The sequence below is a fragment of the Andrographis paniculata genome, unplaced genomic scaffold (genome assembly GCF_009805555.1).
Source record: "Andrographis paniculata isolate CXL003 unplaced genomic scaffold, ASM980555v1 Contig66END, whole genome shotgun sequence".
Taxonomy (NCBI): domain Eukaryota; kingdom Viridiplantae; phylum Streptophyta; class Magnoliopsida; order Lamiales; family Acanthaceae; genus Andrographis; species Andrographis paniculata.
Genome location: NW_026137602.1, coordinates 2,780,026 through 2,802,304, shown reverse-complemented (window position 1 = coordinate 2,802,304; position 22,279 = coordinate 2,780,026). Strand labels below are relative to the sequence as shown.

The 22,279-nt window shown below is 29.7% G+C and overlaps 2 protein-coding genes across 2 annotated transcripts; both read left to right on the top strand.

Annotated features, from left to right (window-relative positions):
• Positions 1 to 6,598: 6,598 nt before the first annotated feature.
• On the top strand, positions 6,599 to 8,504 carry LOC127263172 (ARM REPEAT PROTEIN INTERACTING WITH ABF2-like). The gene has a single exon (XM_051292180.1). It carries the CDS (start codon positions 6,736 to 6,738, stop codon positions 8,383 to 8,385), a length of 1,650 nt encoding a protein of 549 aa, XP_051148137.1. The 5' UTR covers positions 6,599 to 6,735; the 3' UTR covers positions 8,386 to 8,504.
• Positions 8,505 to 19,006: 10,502 nt separating this feature from the next.
• Positions 19,007 to 21,044, top strand: LOC127262787 (ubiquitin-conjugating enzyme E2 27-like). Its single transcript, XM_051291610.1, has 5 exons — positions 19,007 to 19,265; positions 19,819 to 19,867; positions 20,273 to 20,432; positions 20,567 to 20,645; positions 20,775 to 21,044. The coding sequence occupies exons 1-5, from the start codon at positions 19,088 to 19,090 to the stop codon at positions 20,816 to 20,818; spliced, it is 510 nt and encodes a 169-aa protein (XP_051147567.1). The 5' UTR covers positions 19,007 to 19,087; the 3' UTR covers positions 20,819 to 21,044.
• The last annotated feature ends 1,235 nt before the right edge of the window (positions 21,045 to 22,279 follow it).

Here is a 22,279-nt window from a genome sequence, read left to right as displayed (position 1 = left end):
TCTGCAGCTTGATAAAAGTTTTATTTTTATTTTCTTAGTTTGATAAAGCTACAGTAACAGTATTGAATAGTTCCCAGCGACGTCACGTGGGGGTTAGAATCCCAAGGGTGACAGTCTGTGAGGTTAGAATTACTTCCGAGTCCGGAAGAACCTTCGGAGTCCACCTGGCAAAAGGACCCAAAAAGTTTGTTAATTATTATTGGGCCCATTTATTTTCCTGTCCAATCCATTTCACACCTACGGTACGCACAGACTTCCCTTCACTCACCCGCCTTCAACTAGCGCGTGTTTCACACCTCCATTATACTCTCTGTATAACAAGTTTAATTAAGATTAAAAAATTTTAAAAATAAAATTTTAAAATATAATTAAAGTGTATAATAATTTTTTATAAAAAAGAAACAAATTATGTAACACATATGAAAATAAAAAATAAGAATAAATTATATAAGACATACGAAAATAAAAAATAAGAACAAATTATATAAAAAGAAGAGAGTAATATCTCATAATCCAATGATGAAAATAAAAAAAAATTTATGCTTAGAATAGAATACGTATAAAATTTACAATTTGTTTGTCTATTTTTTTTATATAATTTTTAATATACATTTTTTATCTTTTCATAAAAATTGATATTTAATATAAAATATTATTTTCTTTGTAATTAAAATTTATTATTTATTTTGTCCTATATTTATATATCCATTTGCATTTTATACAGAATTTTAAAAATATTAGTATTATATTTAATATAGTATAAATAAAGGTAAAAAGATTAAATTAACCTTATTAGTATTGTACAATAAAAAAGTAATGTTATTTGTGTAATATATTGTAAATTTGAAAGATTTTTGTAATGTTAGATGGATAGTACCATTACTAAAAAAAAGAAATTAATACTTTGTTATGGGACATACCAAAATAAAAAAATGTATAGATTGTTAAGGGACCGATGGAGTGTTATTTTCCGTTTTCCTGATGTCATCCAAATTTATTCTTGTTTATTTTTCTAGTAAAAGATATCATTTTTAATTTTTTTTATTCTAAAAAGAATTTATTTTATTTTTACCTTTTCTTTTTTAAATTCGTGTCCGATCAAATAGAGATACTTTTTTACAACGGAATGAATATCTTTTATATTACCGATGAAATTTCATATACCTAAGTAAAAAAAAAATTCAAATAAAAATACTAAAAAAACAAATCTTTAATATTTCAAATTAAATACTAGTTTCATTTCATAACATTCAAATAAAGATAAGTAAATAACAATTGAATTTAATGGAAATACATCACAAAAAAAATTGACTATTTGACGTCAAATTTGATTTGATCATTACACTCAATTATTTCATCAGTGTTATTTACTTGACTTTTATTAGTTACACTAAGACAATCTTTAGAATAATGACCTACTTCATCACAGCTACAACATTTCCAAAACTTTGATTTATTATTATTTTTTTTTTTATTTTTATTATTATTTGATGATTGATTATTTCTATTGCTGTTGTTTTCATTATTTCTTTTGAATGTTCTACATTTAACATGCATAACTTTGTCAATTTCGTTTTGAATTGATTTATTAGCTAATAAATCTAATTCTTTATTTTTTAAAGTCATTTATCATTACATTAAAGTAATGTAATTCATACTTTATTTAATTGCGAACTTAATATTACTATAGAAATCATGAATGACATTTAAAAGTACAATCGAATAATATTCATCAATTTATTAATATCCACTGAACTTTATATCTTGAATTAGTTTATAAAATACATTCATACTCTCATCCACACTCTTACTAGTGTCTAATTTGAATTGAATATTTTTTTTTTTTCAAATAAGAATAACATGTTTGAAAATGTTACTTCTGGATATAAAACATCTAACATATCTTACAATTGTTCTACACTAGAAAATTTACCTATTTTTTTAAACACATTATCAGTTAAATGCAGTACAACACAAGCACAAACACATTCATCAATTTCCAACATATTTTTCAGGAGGTGTAATATCATTGTATGTAATATCTATTGTTCGAGAAATTTTTTGAATAATTAATATACTTTTCATTTTTTATTTTAAAAATGCAAAATCTATTACCTACCAAACACAATTTTTCAACAATAACAAATTAGAACCATTAAGCAAATACCAATCAACAACCAACCAAAAAACATACGACTATATCAAGAATACAAAGAAAATAATCAATATGCAATCACCAAATTCACCAAGAAATATAAAAGAGAGTTTAGTCTTTTACCATAATTGATCTATTATTAACTATCGATTTACTCGAAGATTCTGCCCGAAATTTGATCTGACAAATTCTTATGCTTTGACATATTCCAGCTCTGATACTACTATTGTGTTTTTATTATATCTGTCAAGGAAAAAAAAGGATCTTCAACAAGAATATGACCTAAAATTGATATCTAACATAAACTAGGACAACGAATTTTAAGACAAAGTCATTGATACCCAATTTTAAGACAAAAATGATGACTACAACGAAATCGACTCCCGATTCAAGCGCCAACACAACTACACAACACAACATATGTTAATATAATATATAGTATATATTTTGAAAGTATATTATAGAATTTCATATAAAACAATATATTGTGATTTCAACCCAATAAATAAATTAGTACTCCCTCCGTCCAGCTATAAAGTATACACATTTCTATTTTGGGACGTCCAATTATAAAGTAAACATTTCATTAAATACCTCATTTTTTTCCACAAATACCCTTACTTTACATCACATCATTACTTTTATACCAAAAAGTAAGGGCAAAAATGTTATTACACTACTTCTAACTACCCACTATAATTAAAATACTATTATTTCTTAAACACTGTACCAAAAGTAAATGTATACTTTATCCGTGGACGGAGGGAGTATAACATAACACTAACGCTTTTATATAGCATAACACATGTTATATTCCTTGTGATTAGGCTTTAAGTTAGTGTCATAACTTGATCAAATTAGCACAAATGCTTATTTGATAGAACGAGCACCTTATCCGCCGCTATGGTCATAATATTTTTTTCATTCAAATCTTTTTTCAATTTTAGAAAAAAAAGATTATATACTAATATTAAATTACCATTTATTTTTACTTAAATTATAAATATACTATTAGATATAAAATTATTTTATATATAAAGTCAAGGTATGAAAATATCAAAATCTTTTGAACACTTCTATTAATTACTATTATTCAAATTTATTCTCGCATTTATTTTTTTGTTGTTATCTAAATTTATTACAGTTTCTTTTTTTTATTAAAAGATACAATTTTTTTACTATTTTTTTTACCCTGAAAAATAAAAATTTCTACTTATATATATATATTAAAACTAGTGTCCAATCAAATGAGCAAACAATTGGATGATGAAAAAATTATTACTTTTAAATTTAATACAAAATTTCAAGAGACCCATTTTAATTGGAAGGGAAGAAGTATCAATTTATTCTTTGTATAATGATGAGCTCTAATTAATACTTTCTTTCACTTCCAAAGTTCTCATTTATCTTTTACGTCATTGTACTTAATATTAAAAACATATTTATATTTTTATAATTTTTTACACAAATGTCATTATAATAGTATTATAAGATACTAATAAAAATATTTTTGTCATTTTCCTTTGATTTGTATTATATTTTTATATAATAATTAATATTTAAATATCAAAATGCAAAAAATAAATGAGACCCTTAAAACCTCGAACATTAATTAAGGCCGTGTTCTATGGCAATAGATACACATTTATGTTGTAAGTGCAATTTCTATAATTATCTATTAGCTATTGTTCTTATTAGTTCTTGTAACCAACCATTTTGGACAATTTTAGGGTGTGTTTGTTTGGAAAATTGGATTTTAAATTCACTATTTATCTTAATTTTTTTTTAAAAAAATATCAAATTAAATATTTTTTTTTTATTTTTTATATTATACTAAAAATCAATTTTACATTAAAATATCATATTAACACCTATTTATATCACATTATACAATTATTCAAATTCAAAATTTTTACTATTTAAATCTCAATTCAAAATCCAAACCCCGAACAAACACACCCTTAATTGTGTCTGCCTCTAAAATACAAAACATCATTACAATCAAGTATTGGCAACTTTTATCTCATTCAATTTTGTTTTTTTTTTTTTTTGCATTACTATTTTCAATAAACAGAAGTATATTTTATTTTCCATATAAAAAATTATCTAACAATTATTTATTTTTATAAAAAATTATACTCCTTTCTAAATCAAAATATTTATTTTTACTATTTTTTGTGCTGTCACACTAAAAAAATATTACTCCTTCCGTCCCATAACAAATTATCTATTTTTTCATTTTAGTCCGTCCTATAACAAAATATCTATTTTTTTTTAGTAATTGTACTATCTACCTAACATTACAAATACCTTTACAACTTACAATATATTACACAAATGTCATTACCTTTATATCACACAATAATAATAAAGTTATTTTAGTCATTTCTATTTTATTCTTACTATATTTCAATATAATACTAATATTTCTAAAACTCCCTACAAAAAGCAAATGGATATATAGTTATGAAACAAAGAGAATATTATTTTTAGTAAAAATAATCCTACATTAATACCAAAATACTATTAAATTTTGTTTAAATTATAAATATATCATTACACATATAATTACTTTTTAAGTTAAGTCAAAGAGCAAAAATGTCAAAACCTCTCGCACACTTCCACTAACTAATAAAATATTACTACCTATGTCCGGCTACAAGGGTCTCATTTATTTTTTACTTGTTCTTTTTTTAATATTAATTATTATATTAAAACGTAGTACAAATTAAGAAAAAATTGTAAAAATACTTTCATTAGTATCTTGTAATATTAATTGAATAACATTTGTACAAAAAAAATTATACAAATATAAAGACATTTTTAATGTTAAGTACAATGACGCAAAAGTTAAACGTGACCCTTAGAGGCGGACAGAAAAAATATTATTTCTTAATATATTATAAAACCTCAAACGATCACTTTCAAATGGTACCAAAAAAAGTAATATATTACAAAATATTTCATTCGTCCCAAAAGAGACGTCTTATTGAGTGTTGACACGGGAATTAAGGAATAATAATATTTAATTAAAAGTTTGTATAAAGTAGAATATAAAAAACTAAAATGCCCTTGCTTTTTGAAGGAATTTAAAAAGTAGATTAGAGTAATAACTATGGATAGTTTGGAAAAGTAGAAATAATTTTGTTATAAAATGGAGACCACGATTACTAAATAAGGAAACGAGACAATTGTTTTGAGACGGACGAAAATAAAAAAATAAGACAAACTCTTTTGAAATGAAGAGAGTATTTTTTATGGTATAAAATTTCATTGTATTTTTCTTTAAATATATTATGTGTATTTATATTGAGGTTCGGCAGTCCAAGGCCGGTAATCCCATGCCGTTTTGTACCTATTTTATTTATAGTAATTATAATATTCCTAATTTATTATTTTTTATATAAATAATGTTATTATTATTTTTTAAGTAATAATTAATATATATGATTAAAATTTTTAAAATAAATATTTAAATAGTATATCTCAATAAAATATAGTAATATATAATATGAATATTATATAATACAAATAAAAAATATATATTTATCTATTATTAATATTAACTAATTTTATAAGACCAGAGGATTTGTTTCTTCCTATTTTTATTTTACAAGTTTTTTCAAAAAACTAATACATTACATTCATTCATTATTATTATATTTTTTACACAATTTTTTATATTTTTCATAAATTCTTTTTATTTTCAACAATTTCACAAAACAAAAATATCCAGAGTAGTTTTAAATATAAATAATAATATTTATTTATGAAAAAAAGAAATAAAAATAAAATGACATACTCCCTCCGTCTAGATCACATTTATCTTTTTACTTGATTGTAATTAATATTAAAAATATTTTTATATTTTTATATTTTTTTTTACAAATATCTTTCTATCTGTATTATAAGATACTAATGCAAATATTTTTGCAATTTTTTTTTTAATTTGTATTACTTTTTTATATAATAATTACTCCATTCGTCCCACATAATTTGTCACTATTTTTTATTTTCGTCCGTCCCACATAATTTGTCATTTCTTTTTTGAAAAATTAATTATACACTTTAATCATATTTTAAAATTAATAATTAATTTTTTTAATCTTAATTAAACTATTTAGTTATCTTAATTTTAATCTATAATTATTTTTACTAAATAATAATTATTTTTACTAATACATTTCTTAATTGCTTATTAATTATACTTTACCTAAATTCCCGTGTCTACAGTAATAGACCCATATTGCATGATAATATTCAAATATCAACGCATATTAAAGATTTAAAATTAAATTATATTTATTAAATATATTTAAAATTATTAGAATTACAAACGCGTAATTTTATGGACGCACTATATTTTAAATTACTAATTTTTAACAAAAAATTTGATAATATATTTTAATTAACAATAATTTAGGCGTCTTACTGCACACTTAATATGCTCTACAGCAACCTTCAAGCGTGACTCCCTCAGTTCCGAGATTGTCCACCACGCGTCGTACCATTCCCAACGACGTCGTTTGCTCCTCCTCCTCCCTCTCACTTTCCGGTGCGGCGGCGCTGCTACTTCCGCCATGAAACAAGCTTCTTCTCCGGCGGCGGAGGAGGAAGATTCCGTCCGCCAATCACTCCGCACCCTCTCCGATTCCATTTCCCGCGTCCAAATCCTCAAAGGCAAGTGGTCACTCGCGGCGGCGAAGGTCAACACCCTCCTCGACCGCCTCTCCGACCTCTCCGCCGCCGCGGCGAACTCGCTTTCCGCCGATCTCCTCCGCGCTATCGCCGCCACGTCCTCCGCCGCCGCCGCCCTCGCCGACGCCTGCCGCTCCCCGAATCCCCCCGGCGGCAAGCTCAAAACTCAAAACGACGTCGATTCGATCTCCGCCAAGCTCGACGCTCACATCAACGACCTCCAAGTCCTCGTCCGGAGCGACGCCGCCGACGCTGCGACTGCCGCCGGTCGGCGCGAACCGGTCCGGTCCGAGGCGCGGAACCTGCTGACCCGGCTCCAGATCGGCTCGAACGAGTATAAAAGCTCCGTCCTCGACTCGCTCCTCGGCCTCCTCCAGGAAGACGATAAGCACATCTTCATCGCCGCCGCGTACGGCGTCGTTCCGATCCTCGTCAACCTCCTCGACTCCAGCTCCTCCTCTGAAATCAAGGAGAAAACCGTCACCGCCATAGCCAGGATCTCCGCCGTCGATTCGAACAACCATCTCCTCTCCGCCGAAGGTCTACTCCTCCTCAACAACCTCCTCCGCGTCCTCGAATCCGGCAGCGTCTTCGCCAAGGAGAAAGCGTGCGTCGCCATTAAAGCTCTGAGCAATTCCAAGGAGAACGCCAGAGCAATCGTCTCCCGCGGCGGAATCTCTTCGCTGCTCGAGATTTGCCTCCAGGGGACGCCTAATTCCCAAGCCCTAGCCGCCGGCGTCCTCCGCAGCCTCTCCGCATTCGAAGAAATCAAAAACTCCATAATCGAAGAAAACGCAGTTCCAGCCTTACTAATCCTCTGCAACTCCGGCACCGCCATGGCTCAGGAGAATTCCTACGGATGCTTCTGCAATCTACTCCCCGGAAACGACGAATTGAAGCTAACATTCGCAAGAGAAGGCGGAATCGAAAGCTTGACAAATTTCTGGGACTGCACAGCTCCCTCTGTTCATAGCCTCGAGGTCGCAGTTACCTTAATCCGCATCCTATCCACATCTCCGATCATCGCCGACGTCCTCCTCAGCCGCGCCTTCCTCGACAGAGTCGTCCGTTTATTAAGCTGCGGCGTATTAGGCGTTCGAATCGCAGCGGCGAGGGCATTACCGGAAATGGCATACAACAGTAAATTGAGGAAGGAACTCGGAGCAATGGGATGCATAAGTTTGCTCGTCGGAATGTTAGACGGGAAGGCCGTGGAGGAGCGGGAGGCGGCGGCAATGGCGCTATTGGAGCTAATATCCTACGCGCCGAACCGGAGGATCTTGAGGAAGGAGGAGAAGGGGATCATTTGCATAGTCCAATTGTTGGATCCATCGGTGAAGGATTTGAACAGGGAGTATCCGTTGTCAATATTATCGGCGATTGTGCACGACAAGAAGTGCCGGAAAATGGCGGTGGTGGCGGGGGCGCGGCTGCATTTGCAGAAGCTTGTCGACGCGAACGTCGCTGGCGCGAAGAAGGTTCTTGATGGGCTCCGGGGAGGGGGGCCGTGGGGGGTTTTTGGGAAGGGATGATCGAGGAAGAAGAGGTATGAATTTGGTTAAGGTACGTAACAATAATGTGTTTTCTGTACAGTGATGTTTGAATATGTGAATGGTGATTCTGTGATTATCAAATTGTGTTTCTTGCTTGAGATTTTTCCGCCATTGAAGAGTTCTTGACATTAGGAGCATGCAGTAGTTGTTAGTTGGAACATTGGGTAGATTTTATTTTATTTTATAATTTTATTTTTGTTGGGGATTTTGGTGTGATTGGGTGACCTAATTGATGGCACGGTTGGGAGATTGTGTTTATTGTGTATGATTTTATTTTTGTAATTTTGTTGATTTCTTGGGAAATGTATGTTTGTAATAAAATGAATGAGAGAATTGGCATGAAGAAAAAGTCATTGAATTGGATCGTGGATGTGGTTTGGTCTAGGAAATAAGGGATGTGTTTGACCTAGGTTTAAGTAGGATTTGGGACGAGATTCGGATATTTGCAAATATACGGATTTGATAATTGAACCAAATCGAATAAATATCCGAAACTACGAATTGTATCCGAATAAAAAATTTCAGGTTAACCGAAAATATTTGCAATATCTGCAGATATTCGAACCGAACCAAAAGTAAAAAAAGATATATTACAAAATAATTAAAATTCTAATTAAATAAAAAATATTTCAAATATTCGAACCGAAATCAAATCGAATATAATTATTAATATAAAATTTAAAAATCATAATATAAATATATTCGATTCGGATCGAACAAAAAAAAATATCAAAAATCAAAATTGAACCGAACAATATTAAATATGTAGTATTTGTATTCGAATCTAATTTGTACAGTTAACCGAAAATTCGATTTGATTCAGTTTGGTTCGATTTTTTTCACACCAATAGGGTTTAAGGGGTTGGTAACTTGCAAATCACAGCATCATATAGTTTACTACAACATTTCTATTTTTAGATAAAATTTATTAAATTAAAATATATTTATAAATATAAATCAATTTAATTAAATGTTTCTTTCGGTGTGATTTATAAAATTTTGGTTTGAGTTTTGTGTTAAAATAATGTATGATAAGATATTTTGTTAGATAAAAAAGTGTATTTTTTTTTTCATGAAGCAGAATCCAAATAATAAAAAGTTGGACTGTCGGAGTAGGAGGTTAAAGATAAAATATAGTCTTATTGTGTTAGACATGAGATTTAAAAAATATTCATATTATATGAGTTGTTGGTAAAAAATATGGATAAATGATTTTTTTGCCCTTGTGAGTATATTAGTGTAAAAAGTAGTGACAATTGTATAATAATAATGAAAAAATAGGGATAATTTTACGGTGATATGATTATTTATGGAAATGAGAATATTGTTTTGGGACGAACAAAAATGATAAACAAGACTATTGTATTGTAACGAAGGAAGTATTATTTACGTTTAAAATTGTACTTCTTTTGATAAAATTAGATTAATTTATTATAAATAAATAAATGTATTTTTTTATTTACTTATATTATAAAAAAATTTATTTTTTTCAAACTTATATATTTTTTTTTATTCTGTGTTCGTTTGTAGGATTTCATCCAAATTCTACTATTCATCCAAAATTTTCCCCCCAAAAATATCAAATCAAACTTTTATTTCTTATTTTTTATATTATAATAAAAAATCAATTTTACATTCAAAATATCACATCAACACCTAATTATACAACATCATACAACTATTCAAATTCAAAATTTTTACTATTCAAATCCCAACTCAAAATCCAAACCTCCAAACAAACAAATCATAAATAAAAATAATAAAATAATATTATAATTTATTATTATTAATTAACATTACTAATGAAATGCATCAATTCACGGGAGAAAAGAAGGAGGGAGTATTACGTTGTTCCGTCAATATATATTATATCTTATAAATACGAGTTTGTACGGATCTGCCACTTGAAAAGTCTATCTTGCCCCTCATTTCAAAAATGACAATTTAGCCCTTAACCTACCCTTGTACTGGCTTGAAAAGACGTTTTAGAACCGTCGTCAGCAACCGCCGTCAACCGCCCAAGATGAAACGTTTTGGAACGTCGTCTGGTTGGTTACATCAACCGCCTCGCCAAACGCCTCTACCAGTTCCAGAACTCAAATAGCCCAACCGACCAATCCAGAGACCAATCGGTAGACCAAAAGACTCCTTGGCCGCACCCACCAACCGACCTGTCTATCCGTCTGCGGACCAGCTGACTTGCCTATCCGACTGCAGACCACCATCAGACCTGTCTGTCCGACCGCTAACCATCCTACCGAGGACCAGCCGACCATACCAACCGACCGAGGACCTTCCGACCTGCCTATCCGACCGCTAACCAACCGACCTAATCATCCGACCGAGGACCTTCCAACCTGAGCGCAAATTTTTCTCCTTTTCCACCCGACTTCGTGTCTAACTTCCTTTAAGATCCTGCTATCCTTATTTTTATTTTTATTATTATTATTTTTTGTGCGTAACAATTATCAAAGTTGAAATATCCTTGCTATTTTTGACATTTCAAAACTCATAAATAGATGCAGGGTAACCCTTCTTATCTCAGTCTATCCGCCTACGGACCAGCTGACTTGCCTATCCGATTGCAAACCAGCCGACCTACTTTATCCGACCGCAGACCATGAGACCTGTCTGTCCGACCGCTAACCATCCGACCGATGACCAACCGACCAAGGACCTTCCGACCTGCCTATCCCACCGCTAAACAACCGACCTGATCATCCGACCGAGGACCTTCCGACCTGCCTATCCGACCGCTAACCAACCCATCTGACCATCCGACCAACCGACCTGACTAACCGACTTAAGCACAACTTTTTCTCCTTTTTCATCCGACTTCATGTCTAACTTCCTTTAAGATCCTGCTATCCTTATTTTTATTATTATTATTATTTTTTGTGCGTAACAATTATCAGAGTTAAAATATCCTTGCTATTTTTGACATTTCAAAACTCATAAAAGAAATGCAGGGTCACCCTTCTTATCTCAATCTATCCTTCTGCGGACCAGCTGACTTGCCTATCAGACCGCAGACCAGCCGACCTATTTTATCCGACCGCAGATCATCAGACCTGTCTGTCCGACCGTTAACCATCCGACCGAGGACCAACTGACCGAGGACCTTCCGACCTGCCTATCCCACCGCTAACCAACCGACCAGACCAACCGACCGAGGACCTTCCGACTTGCCTATCCGACCGCTAACCAACCCACCTGACCATCCGACCGACCAACCTGACCAACCGACCTGAGCGCAAATTTTTCTCCATTTCCACCCGACTTTGTATCTAACTTCCTTTAAGATCCTACTATCCTTATTATTATTATTATTATTATTTTTTGTGTGTAACAATTATCAAAGTTGAAATATCCTTGCTATTTTTGACATTTCAAAACTCATAGAGATGCAGGGTCACCCTTCTTATCTCAATCTATCTGCCTGCGGACCAGCTAACTTGCCTATCCGACCGCAGACCAGCCGACCTACTTTATCCGACCGCAGACCATCAGACCTGTCTGTCCGACCTACTGACCATCAAACCTGTCTGTCCGACCGCTAACCATCTGACCAGACCAACCGACCGAGGACCTTCCGACCTGTCTATCCCACCGCTAACCAACCGACCGAGGACCAACCGACCAGACCAACCGACCGAGGACCTTCCGACCTGCCTATCCGACAGCTAACCAACCCACCTGACCAACCGACCAGACCAACCGACCGAGGACCAACCGACAAATAGTTCAATTGTATTTTTGTTTTACAGTTTATATTTCAAATAAATAATGTTTCACTATATTACATTATAGAATAGTCGCGCGGTATACCGCGCAAGAGCGTGTTCTAGTGTATATATATATATATGAATTTTTTTAAAAAAATAAAAATAAAAATCGAAGGAATTTTTTTTATATAGTAAAGAAAAATATAGAAAACTAGTATTTTATATTAAAAAAAACATAATTATATTTTAAAAACAACCAAAAAAATAATAATAAATTTAAATTTAAATAACGGATGTATTATATTTACCTTCTACTTGATTAACTATGGGTGTGTTTGTTTGAGGGATTGGATTTAATATACATTATTTATTCCATTTTTTTTCTCTAAAAATATCAAATCAAACACATATTTTTGATTTTTTATATTATACTAAAAATCAATTTTACATTCAAAACATCACATCAACACTTATTTATATCACATCATACAACTATTTAAATTCAAAATTTTTACTATTCAAATCCCAACTCAAAATCCAAACCTTCAAACAAACACACCCATCCGTCCCAGATACCGTGTCTGCTACATTGTAGACACGGTATTTTAGGAGGGATGTAATTAGTAGATAATTAAGAATGTGTTAGTGAAAATAATTATTCTATAATATAAATAATTATAAATTAAAATTAAGATAACTAATTAGTTTAATTAAAATAAAAAAAATTAAAATTAAAAAATTTAAAATGAGATTAAAGTGTGTAATTATTTTCCAAAAAAGGAAAGTAACATAGTATGTGAAATGGACAGAAACAGCAACGTGGACATGATATGTGGAACGAATGGAGTATCTTTTAACTTTAGCTTAGTACATGAATTATTTAAGAAAATTAATTTCATCCATCTAAATAGGATTAATTATCTATAATTAGTGTATTATTACACAAGATTTTAATCAAGTATAAGTTTTAATAAATTACAGTAAAGGTTGATATATTCTTCTTCTTAATTACCTAAATTAAACATACCCATAATGTGCAAAAAATAAATGGTCATATTGATTTTTGAAAATTCAGCACCGTGCATATCGTATATTAACAAAAATCAATAAATTATTTATATTAATATAATACAAATATAACACATAAATTAACAACATATACAATAATTGATTTCAGTCTGCATGAACTATGTGAAATGCATGTAATCCCTCCGTTCCATAAAAATGTATTTATTTTTTTCGTTTTATTTCATCTCATAACAAAGTATCCATGTACTTTATTACACGAATGTCATTACCTTTATATCATACGTACTAATAAGGTTATTTTAGTCATTTCTACTTTATTCCTATTATATCCCAATATAATACTAATATTTCTAAAATTATATGAAAAAACAAATTAATATTTACTTATGGGATGGAGGGAGTATTATTTATATATATTGCATGATTTGAGAAATAATATAGCTATATTTTTATATAACATCTAACCAAAAAAAAAAAAGATAAAGAAAAAATTAAGAACATTAAAAAACACAATCGTAGTCAACTATAGTTTTTTTTTTCCTCCTATTTTAAAAGTAAATATTTAATTTGTCTTTTAATAAGATTTTTTTTTTTCCGATCGTTTCATAATAAAGTATTTATTTTTTAGTAATTGTACTATTTACCTAACATTACAAATATCATTTCAATTTATAATATATTATACAAATGTCATTACATTTATATTATATAATATTAATAAAAATAATTTAATTCTTTTACCTTTATTTCTATTACATCATAATATAATATTTAATATTCTTAAAATTTTGTGTAAAAAATAAATAAATAAATAAATATGAGACTGAAAAAATATTTATTTTGACTTGTAATTTAATAATAGTGGACGGTGCTTTTAGTACGAAAGACTAATATTTCCTTATAATTAAAAAAATGTTAGTTTAATGATATTTATATAATAAATGTCCAAATATAAAAGTAAAAGTACATGTAATGTGAGGTGATGTGATGTGATGTGATGTTCTCTGTTCATATTTATTAAAAAAAGTAATTACTCTATCGTAAATTTTTCATCCGTCCATTTACAGTGTTTACATATTTATATTATGAGACGTTCAATTACAAAGTTAACATTTTATTAAATACCTTACTTCTTTTCACAAATACCCTTACTTTACATCACATCATTACTTTTACACAAAAAAAGTAAGGGCAAAAATATCATTACACTACTTTTAACTACTCATTATAATTAAAATACTATTATTTCTTAAACACCGCGCCAAAAGTAAATGTAAACTTTGTAAATGAACGGAGGGAGTATTTATTTACTTTTGTACGTAGTTTTAAAAATATTATGATTATATTGGGATATAGTAGGAATAAAGTATAAATAACTAAAATAATCTTATTAGTATGTGTGATATAAATGTAATGAAATTTGTGTAATATATTGTAAGTTGTAAGGGTATTTGCAATGTTAAGTAGATAGTACGGTTACTAAAAAAGGAAATTATACTTTGTTATGGGATGAACTAAAATGAAAAAAATGATACTTTGTTATAGGACGGAGGCAATAGTAATTTTGTAATTGAAAATTTTAAAATAGAAATATATACCGTTTATAAGAGAGAAAATAATATTTTATATTACCTCAATCCCTTAACTAAATATTTATTTACTTTTGCGTGTAGTGCTTTAAATATTAATTTTATATTTATTCATATGACAAATTATGAAAAAAAAAATGTACATTTATTAGTATTGTACTCCCTCCGACCCACGTTGAAAGTTTGGGTTACCGTAGACACGAGAATTTAAGATAAGTAGTGAAAATAATTAACTTATAATATAAATTATTATAAATTAAGATTAAAATAACTAATTAGTTTAATTAAAATTTAAACAAAAAATAAATTAAAAAATTTAAAATGAGATTAAAATGCATAATTATTTTCCAAAAATAGAAAGTGACATGAGATGTGAGAGGGACAAAAACGGCAAGATCAATATGGTAGGTGGAAAGGAGAAAATATAATACTAATGTAATGAAATTTGTATAAAATATTATAAAAATATAAAAATATATTTAATGTTAAATACAATATTGTAAAAAATAAATAAATATACTTTGTTAAGAGACGACGAAACATATATACTCCCTCCGTCCCATAACAAAGTATCTATTTTTCTATTTTAGTCCATCTCGTAACAAAATATCAATTTCCTTTTTTAGTAACTATATTATCTGTCTAACATTGCAAATACTCTTATAATTTACAATATATTACACAAATGCCATTACTTTTATATCACACATACTAATAAGGTTTATTTTAGTTATTTTTACTTTATTCCTACTATATCCTAATATAATACTCCCTCCGTCCCAGATACCGTGTCTGCTACACTGTAGACACGGTATTTTAGGAGGAGTGTAATTAGTAGATAATTAAGAATGTATTAGTGAAAATAATTATTCAATAAAATAATTATAAATTAAGATTAAGATAACTAATTAGTTTAATTAAAATTAAAAAAAATAAAAAATTTAAAATGAGATTAAAGTGTGTAATTATTTTCCAAAAAAGGAAAGTGACATGGTATATGGGACGGACAGAAACGACAACGTGGACATGGTACATGGGACGGAGGGAGTATTAATATTTCTAAAATTATGTGCAAAAAGCAAATTGATATCTAGTTATAGGACTGAGGGAATATATCTTTTCTTTGTGACCGTTGTCTATACATATATTTGTTGTTTACATTCTGATTAAATAATAATAATAATGATAATAATAATTTTTAAAAATTAAAAATTCAATATTATTAAACTATTTAATTTTGATATAGCTGCTAACCGTTACGAATAAACATATGGGCTTAGTTAGTTGTGTGTTGCTGTTGGTTGTTTTTTTAATTGGTTAAGTAAGATATTATGTTATATGTACACTTATCTTTATATTTTAAAGAGAGAGGGTAAGTAGACCAAATACTATATATAGTATTTTGAGATATATAATTCCCTAGTTTATTTATTATTATTATTATTATTTTGAAATTATATGTAATTAAATTGTTATATATCAAAGCGCTGAATTTTAAAATTAAGCATTCGATTAGTTCAGATATATATAATCCAAATAATGTAAATGATGACATGATAGTATAGCGGTGGATTTGTAGCCTTGAGGTCTTGTATGTCCCACATAATTCGCCTAGTATAATTTAATTTGTTGGTTATTAGGTTCGACCAAAAGTTTATCAAAAATGTACTCGAAAAATAGCGGCTGCAACTGATCACATAAAAAAAAAATGTATTTATCATTTTTTTTATTGACATAAATGATATCAAATACTCATTGTACTTAATATTAAAAATATTCATATATTTGTATAATTTTTTTTTGTACAAATATCATTATATTAGTATTATAAAACACTAATTAAAGTATTTTTGCAATTTTTTCTTAATTTGTATAACATTTTGCTATAATAATTAATATTCAAATATTAACAACACAAAAAGTAAACGGAATCTTTAGAGTCGGACTGATGTAATAATTTTTTTAATATTAGTAAGTGAAAGTGTGTATGAATTTTTAATATTTTTAACCTTTGACGACTATATATATAAAGTAAGTATAATTGTATGTTTATAATTTAAATAAAAATTTAGGGTATTTTAGTATTAGTGTATAATTATTTTTTCTAAAATAAAAAAAATAATACATTGAAGTGGAATAGAATAAAATGATAAAAGTAATACTTTAAATTAGGACAATCATATTAATTTGAAGTTTGAACCTATAATTTTTACCATCATAAGTTTATCAATTGTCATTATTTTAGTTATCAAATTCTCCTATAAAAAATATTCTTCCTCCGTCTCATAACTATGTATCAATTTGCTTTTTGCACGGAATTTTAGAAATATTAATATTATATTGAGATATAGTATGAATAAAGTAGAAATGACTAAAATGACCTTATAAATATTGTGTTATATAAAAATAATGATATTTGTGTAATATATTGGAAGTTGTAAAAGCATTTGTAATATTAGGTAGATAGTAGATTTACTAAAAAAAAAAAAAAAAGAAAATGAATACTTTGTATGAGACATACTAAAATGAAAAAATGGATACTTTGTTATGGGACGGAGAGAGTATATTACTGGTAACAATTTAAGTTTGTGAAAAATTATAATCACGGATCAAGTGCTGATTGAATTTATTCAGCACCTGTGCTAATAAGTTAAAATATAATTATACTAATTTTTATTATTAAATTATATAATTAATATAATTAAACATAACAGATTTTTATGCATCAGCACACAGCCTGATCCGTGGGCAATTACAATATAAAAGAAGTTAGTAGAATTACTAATATCAAATTTTTGTAAATCAAACAGTGAAATAACCAATATTTTTAAGAGAATTTATGTCGGAAAAACCTGTAAATCCTACAATTTAATTTAATTTAATTTAATATAATATAATAATAATAATAGTTATTATTATTATTATTTTTCGGCCTTTTGGATCAGGAGATGGACCGGATCTATAGGCCACGATTTATGTAGAAAGTTTGGATAAAATTTTATTCGTATTGAATGAATATTATTATAATATTTATAAGTTTTTAATTATTATTACTCGCTCCGTGCCAATACAATAGTAGTTCTGTTTACTACTTTTGTCCTTCTTAAAACAATAGTCTTGTTTCCATAAATAACTATATCACCATAAAATTATCCATACTTTTTTATTTTTATTACACAATTGCCACTACTTTTTACATTAATACACTTACAAGGGCAAAAAAGCCTTTTATCTATACTTTTTATCGACTATCAAAATAATATCAATATTTCTTATATCTCGTGCTCAATCCAATCAAAATTATAGTTCTGATACGGAGGGAGTATTATAATTAAAATTTTCTGTATACAAAATCTTGATTATGGTCATTTTTTACAATTGTTTCCTTTTTCTCTAAAACTATAATTATGGAAGCTTTTCAATTTTTAATTGTGTGAAAATATCAATAAATAGAAAAAACTATTTAGGGCTGTTTGCCCTAGTCATTTTATTTTTAAAAATAATAAAAAATGTACCAAAGCACCACCAATAAAAAATTATACATAGCGTAGCAAAATTACTAGGGCAAAAAGTATATTAATTTACTTTTTAAAAATATATTTGTGTATATTTTGTTACCTGGCAATCTTCAAAATATATTGCAAGTGTTTTTGGATAATGTATTTTTTAAATTAAATATGAAAAATTATCTAATAATATAAAAACTAATATTTTATATTAAATTATTAATTTTTTGTGAATAGATAATATATGTAATATTTACATTTATCTTTTGTATCATGGTATTTAACATTAAAATATATTATATATAATTTGTTATACAAATATCCTTATTAAGATACTAATTAAAATATTTTTGTAATTTCTTTTTTAAATTTGAACTACGTTTTAATATAATAATTAATATTAAAAAATTAATTTAAAAAAATAAATCAGATCTTAGATTCTGACGAAGATAAAATTATATATATTTTATTAATATGTTTATATATTGTATTTCTCGATAATAATTGTACCACTGAAAAGTAGTACAATTATTTTTCATAAACACCTTAAATTAAATGATAGATCCGAAAAATAAGAATGAGAAAGAAAAACTTTTCAATTTATCGAAAAAATTCCAATTTAAAGATAAATATATAAAAAATAAAAATCGTACCTTAGTATCAGCTGGTTTTACTATCAAGTCCTCACAAAATCACAAAATGACACCGCTATCCTTCCCTTCAGTATAAAAGGCGGAGAATGAGGAGTAAAGCACGCGAAATTCTTCAGTCTCTCCGCCCCCAAAACTCTGCAGAAATTTCAGTTACCGAACCTTAAGAAGAGCACGGAACAATGGAGAGGCGAGTGCAGCGGGAGCTCTACGATCACAGAAATAGTTATGAACTGAAAACGGGGATCAAATTGGTCCTGTGCTGCGCAAATGATCTGTCTCGCTTGGTCGGCACTATCCCCGGCCCTTGTGGTACTCCCTACGAAGGCGGTTTCTATGAAATCGAAATCGTGTTGCCTGGTGATTCTATTCTGTTCTTATTTTAATTTTATTTTAATCTGTTTTTTATTTATTACTGTTTGTTTTTGGTGTTTATGCGTTTGGATGGATATTATATTTGATTAGCTTTCTGAATTACTGTTAACTTGCGAGGAATCCTGGAGCTAAAATTTCTGTTTGCTGTGGATTTAGTTAGAGATGATTTTGTGTTTTTGTAGGCCACTAAGCGGAGTTATTTGAATTTGTTTTGATTTGTTTGTTTGTAGATGAACTTGTTAATCAATTCACTGTAAGTTTGAGGAATGATTCCACGTTTGGTTATCATGCAATGGAGGAAACAAAATGTTTGAGATTTTCAATGTTAATTGTGCAGGAATTATTAACTGTGATGCTATTTCAATAGAACATTGCTAGAGAAATACCGCTCAGATCTTGTATTTGTAGTGCCTGCATTTTTCGTTCTTCTTCTGAATTGAATTCTAAACAATGAAACAATCTGATGTGATATGCTAATCTGATCGCTACGAGCTGTTATTTAGTTTTGGATCACTGAATTCCTTGTTAATCTTTGCAGGTGAATATCCTTACTTGCCTCCGAAAATGCGGTTTATCACCAAAGTTTGGTATGACTAAATTAACAATTTCTCCTGCAAAATTCTGCTCTGCACTTACATATATCTACATACACACACACACACACACACACACACATATATATATAGCTGTGAAATTAGAACTAGTTGGTTATCTAGAATGAATTATCTCCATTCCATCGGTTTCTTAAATCAACTAGAATTCTGTATTTATGCAGGAATTTCAATGTTCTGAGATATAATTTCATATCAACAATAGCTATATGGTTTTTCTTTTTAAGTTCTCCATCAACTCCAAACCATCAAAATTATTTGAACTCTGCAGAGACTGGAAAAACAATAGACTAGCATACTCCACGACATTCGAAACATCCTTTAACTATGGCAGATTGCTTACACTATACTACCATTTGATCTCTAATGATTCCTTTGTAGGCATCCTAATATAAGCAGCCAAACTGGAGCCATATGCTTGGATGTCCTGGGAAGAAACTGGAGCCCTGCCCAAACTATGGTCTCGACACTCATTTCACTCCAAGCATTACTCTCTACTCCTGAACCCAATGATCCTCAAGACGCCGAGGTAGCAAAACAGGTATAATCAAGCTCATATATTCTTCTTGCCATTGATAATCTGCATTGATCGACATGCCTCTGTTGTGATGCTCTTATTATCTCATTTCACCAAATGTATAGATCCTCACTATCCTTTTGTTGTCCCTCCTGCAGTACAAAGACAAACATGACGAATATGTGGAAACGGCTCGTTCCTGGGTGGCAACATTTGCCCAGCCATCAAAAGGAGAAGGTTCGCAACCCTAGGAACATTTACATTACTTTCGTCGACAATAGGAATGCTAAAACTCATCTCAGATCATAATTTTATGCATTTGCAAAGCTATTGTTTAATTTTGGTTGCTAACTATTGTGATTAAAGGTCCGAAGAATTCTACTCCTGTTGAGGATAGGATCATGGGTTGAAAAGCCTCTCTCTTGTTCGTTCATATTTGCTGAGATTGTCATAGAGGAGCTGAAATCAAGAGGTGACTTTATACTTTTCAGCATAAATAAATAATAAATAGATGAAAATAAAAACCTTTACATTACTATCTGCTGTTTTGTTGAGTCATTTTGAAATTTGAACTTCTCTACATGATCAATCACTTTTGGAATGCTTCTATCAATAAGAGTGTTCTTGTTCTGAATTTGTCCCATAGAGTTAATATTTGTTAATCATAAAAAAAACAAATAATAACAGAAAGAAAATAAAAAAGATAACTGGAATTAACATTCCCCTTTAAGGTGGGGCATGCACTTCATGCCCAACTTGCTAAGCAGAGACTCAAGTTATTGAGTTCTTAATGCTTTGATAAAAAGGCCTGCTAGCTGCTTTTTTGTGTCAATATGAAGTGGCTCTACCTTCCGATTTTCGACTGTTTCTTTGAATTTCAATTAGCATAGCGATATGCAACCGAATTGGTCCATTCTTGTTTAGTTAGAAAAATATCTTGTCATGGTGTCGTCTTTAGATATCTCAAAATCCTTATGGCTACATTCATATGCTTTAAATGTGGATCAGAACAATTTAGCTTAAGATGTTCACCGAGTATGTAAGATCTAATCTCGTGGCTTGAAGATATAGCGGCCTTCCTATAAGTCTTGTGTATTTTCTATACATGAACCTTTTCGAGTTTTGAGTTTTGCTCCATGGGAAAGAGCAAGATCGACATCCTTTGTTTGAACCACTTGTATCCAGCGAAAGTACTTGAAAGGGTCAAGATCTTTGATGCTAAACCTTTTGTCAAGGAAGATTTTCGTTTTTTGAATTTTGGTTCGATCGTTTCCCACATCATCCACATACATTAGAGCTGCTACAAACACTTTGATTGTTTGAATCCAAGTTGGAGAAAAGCTTTATTATACCAATTTTCAAAGCTCGTTTCAATTCATACATGGACTCTCTCAATCTACAAACTTCATTTTCAAAGTCCCCATGTAGAAACGCATCGTTTTCATTTGGTAAAAGGGGTATTTATGGTGTTATTCGGGTCTAAGTTGCTTACATGGATTGATTGATTGATTGATTCTTCACTAGTTTTTGTTGATTCACCATTACCATTTTCTTGGCCATCGATATGCGGAAACACGAGGGATTTCAAATATTTCTTCTCTGACATTTGTCTTGTTCGACATTGACAGCTAACGGGAAGATAGTTTCCGCAAATTGTACAATGATCTTATTGTGGATTGGATCATAAATCAATCTATCTTGTAGCCTTTCATCCCCTTTCCTTCCAACTTGTCATACTTGGTTTCTGTGCTTCGAAACATCCAAATATCCTCATGTGATCATATTCAAATTTCCGTCCAAACAATAACTCTCATATGGGGTTTTTCCTTCAATGGCCGTGGATGGTAATTGAAGGTTTGCTTCAATTTTTA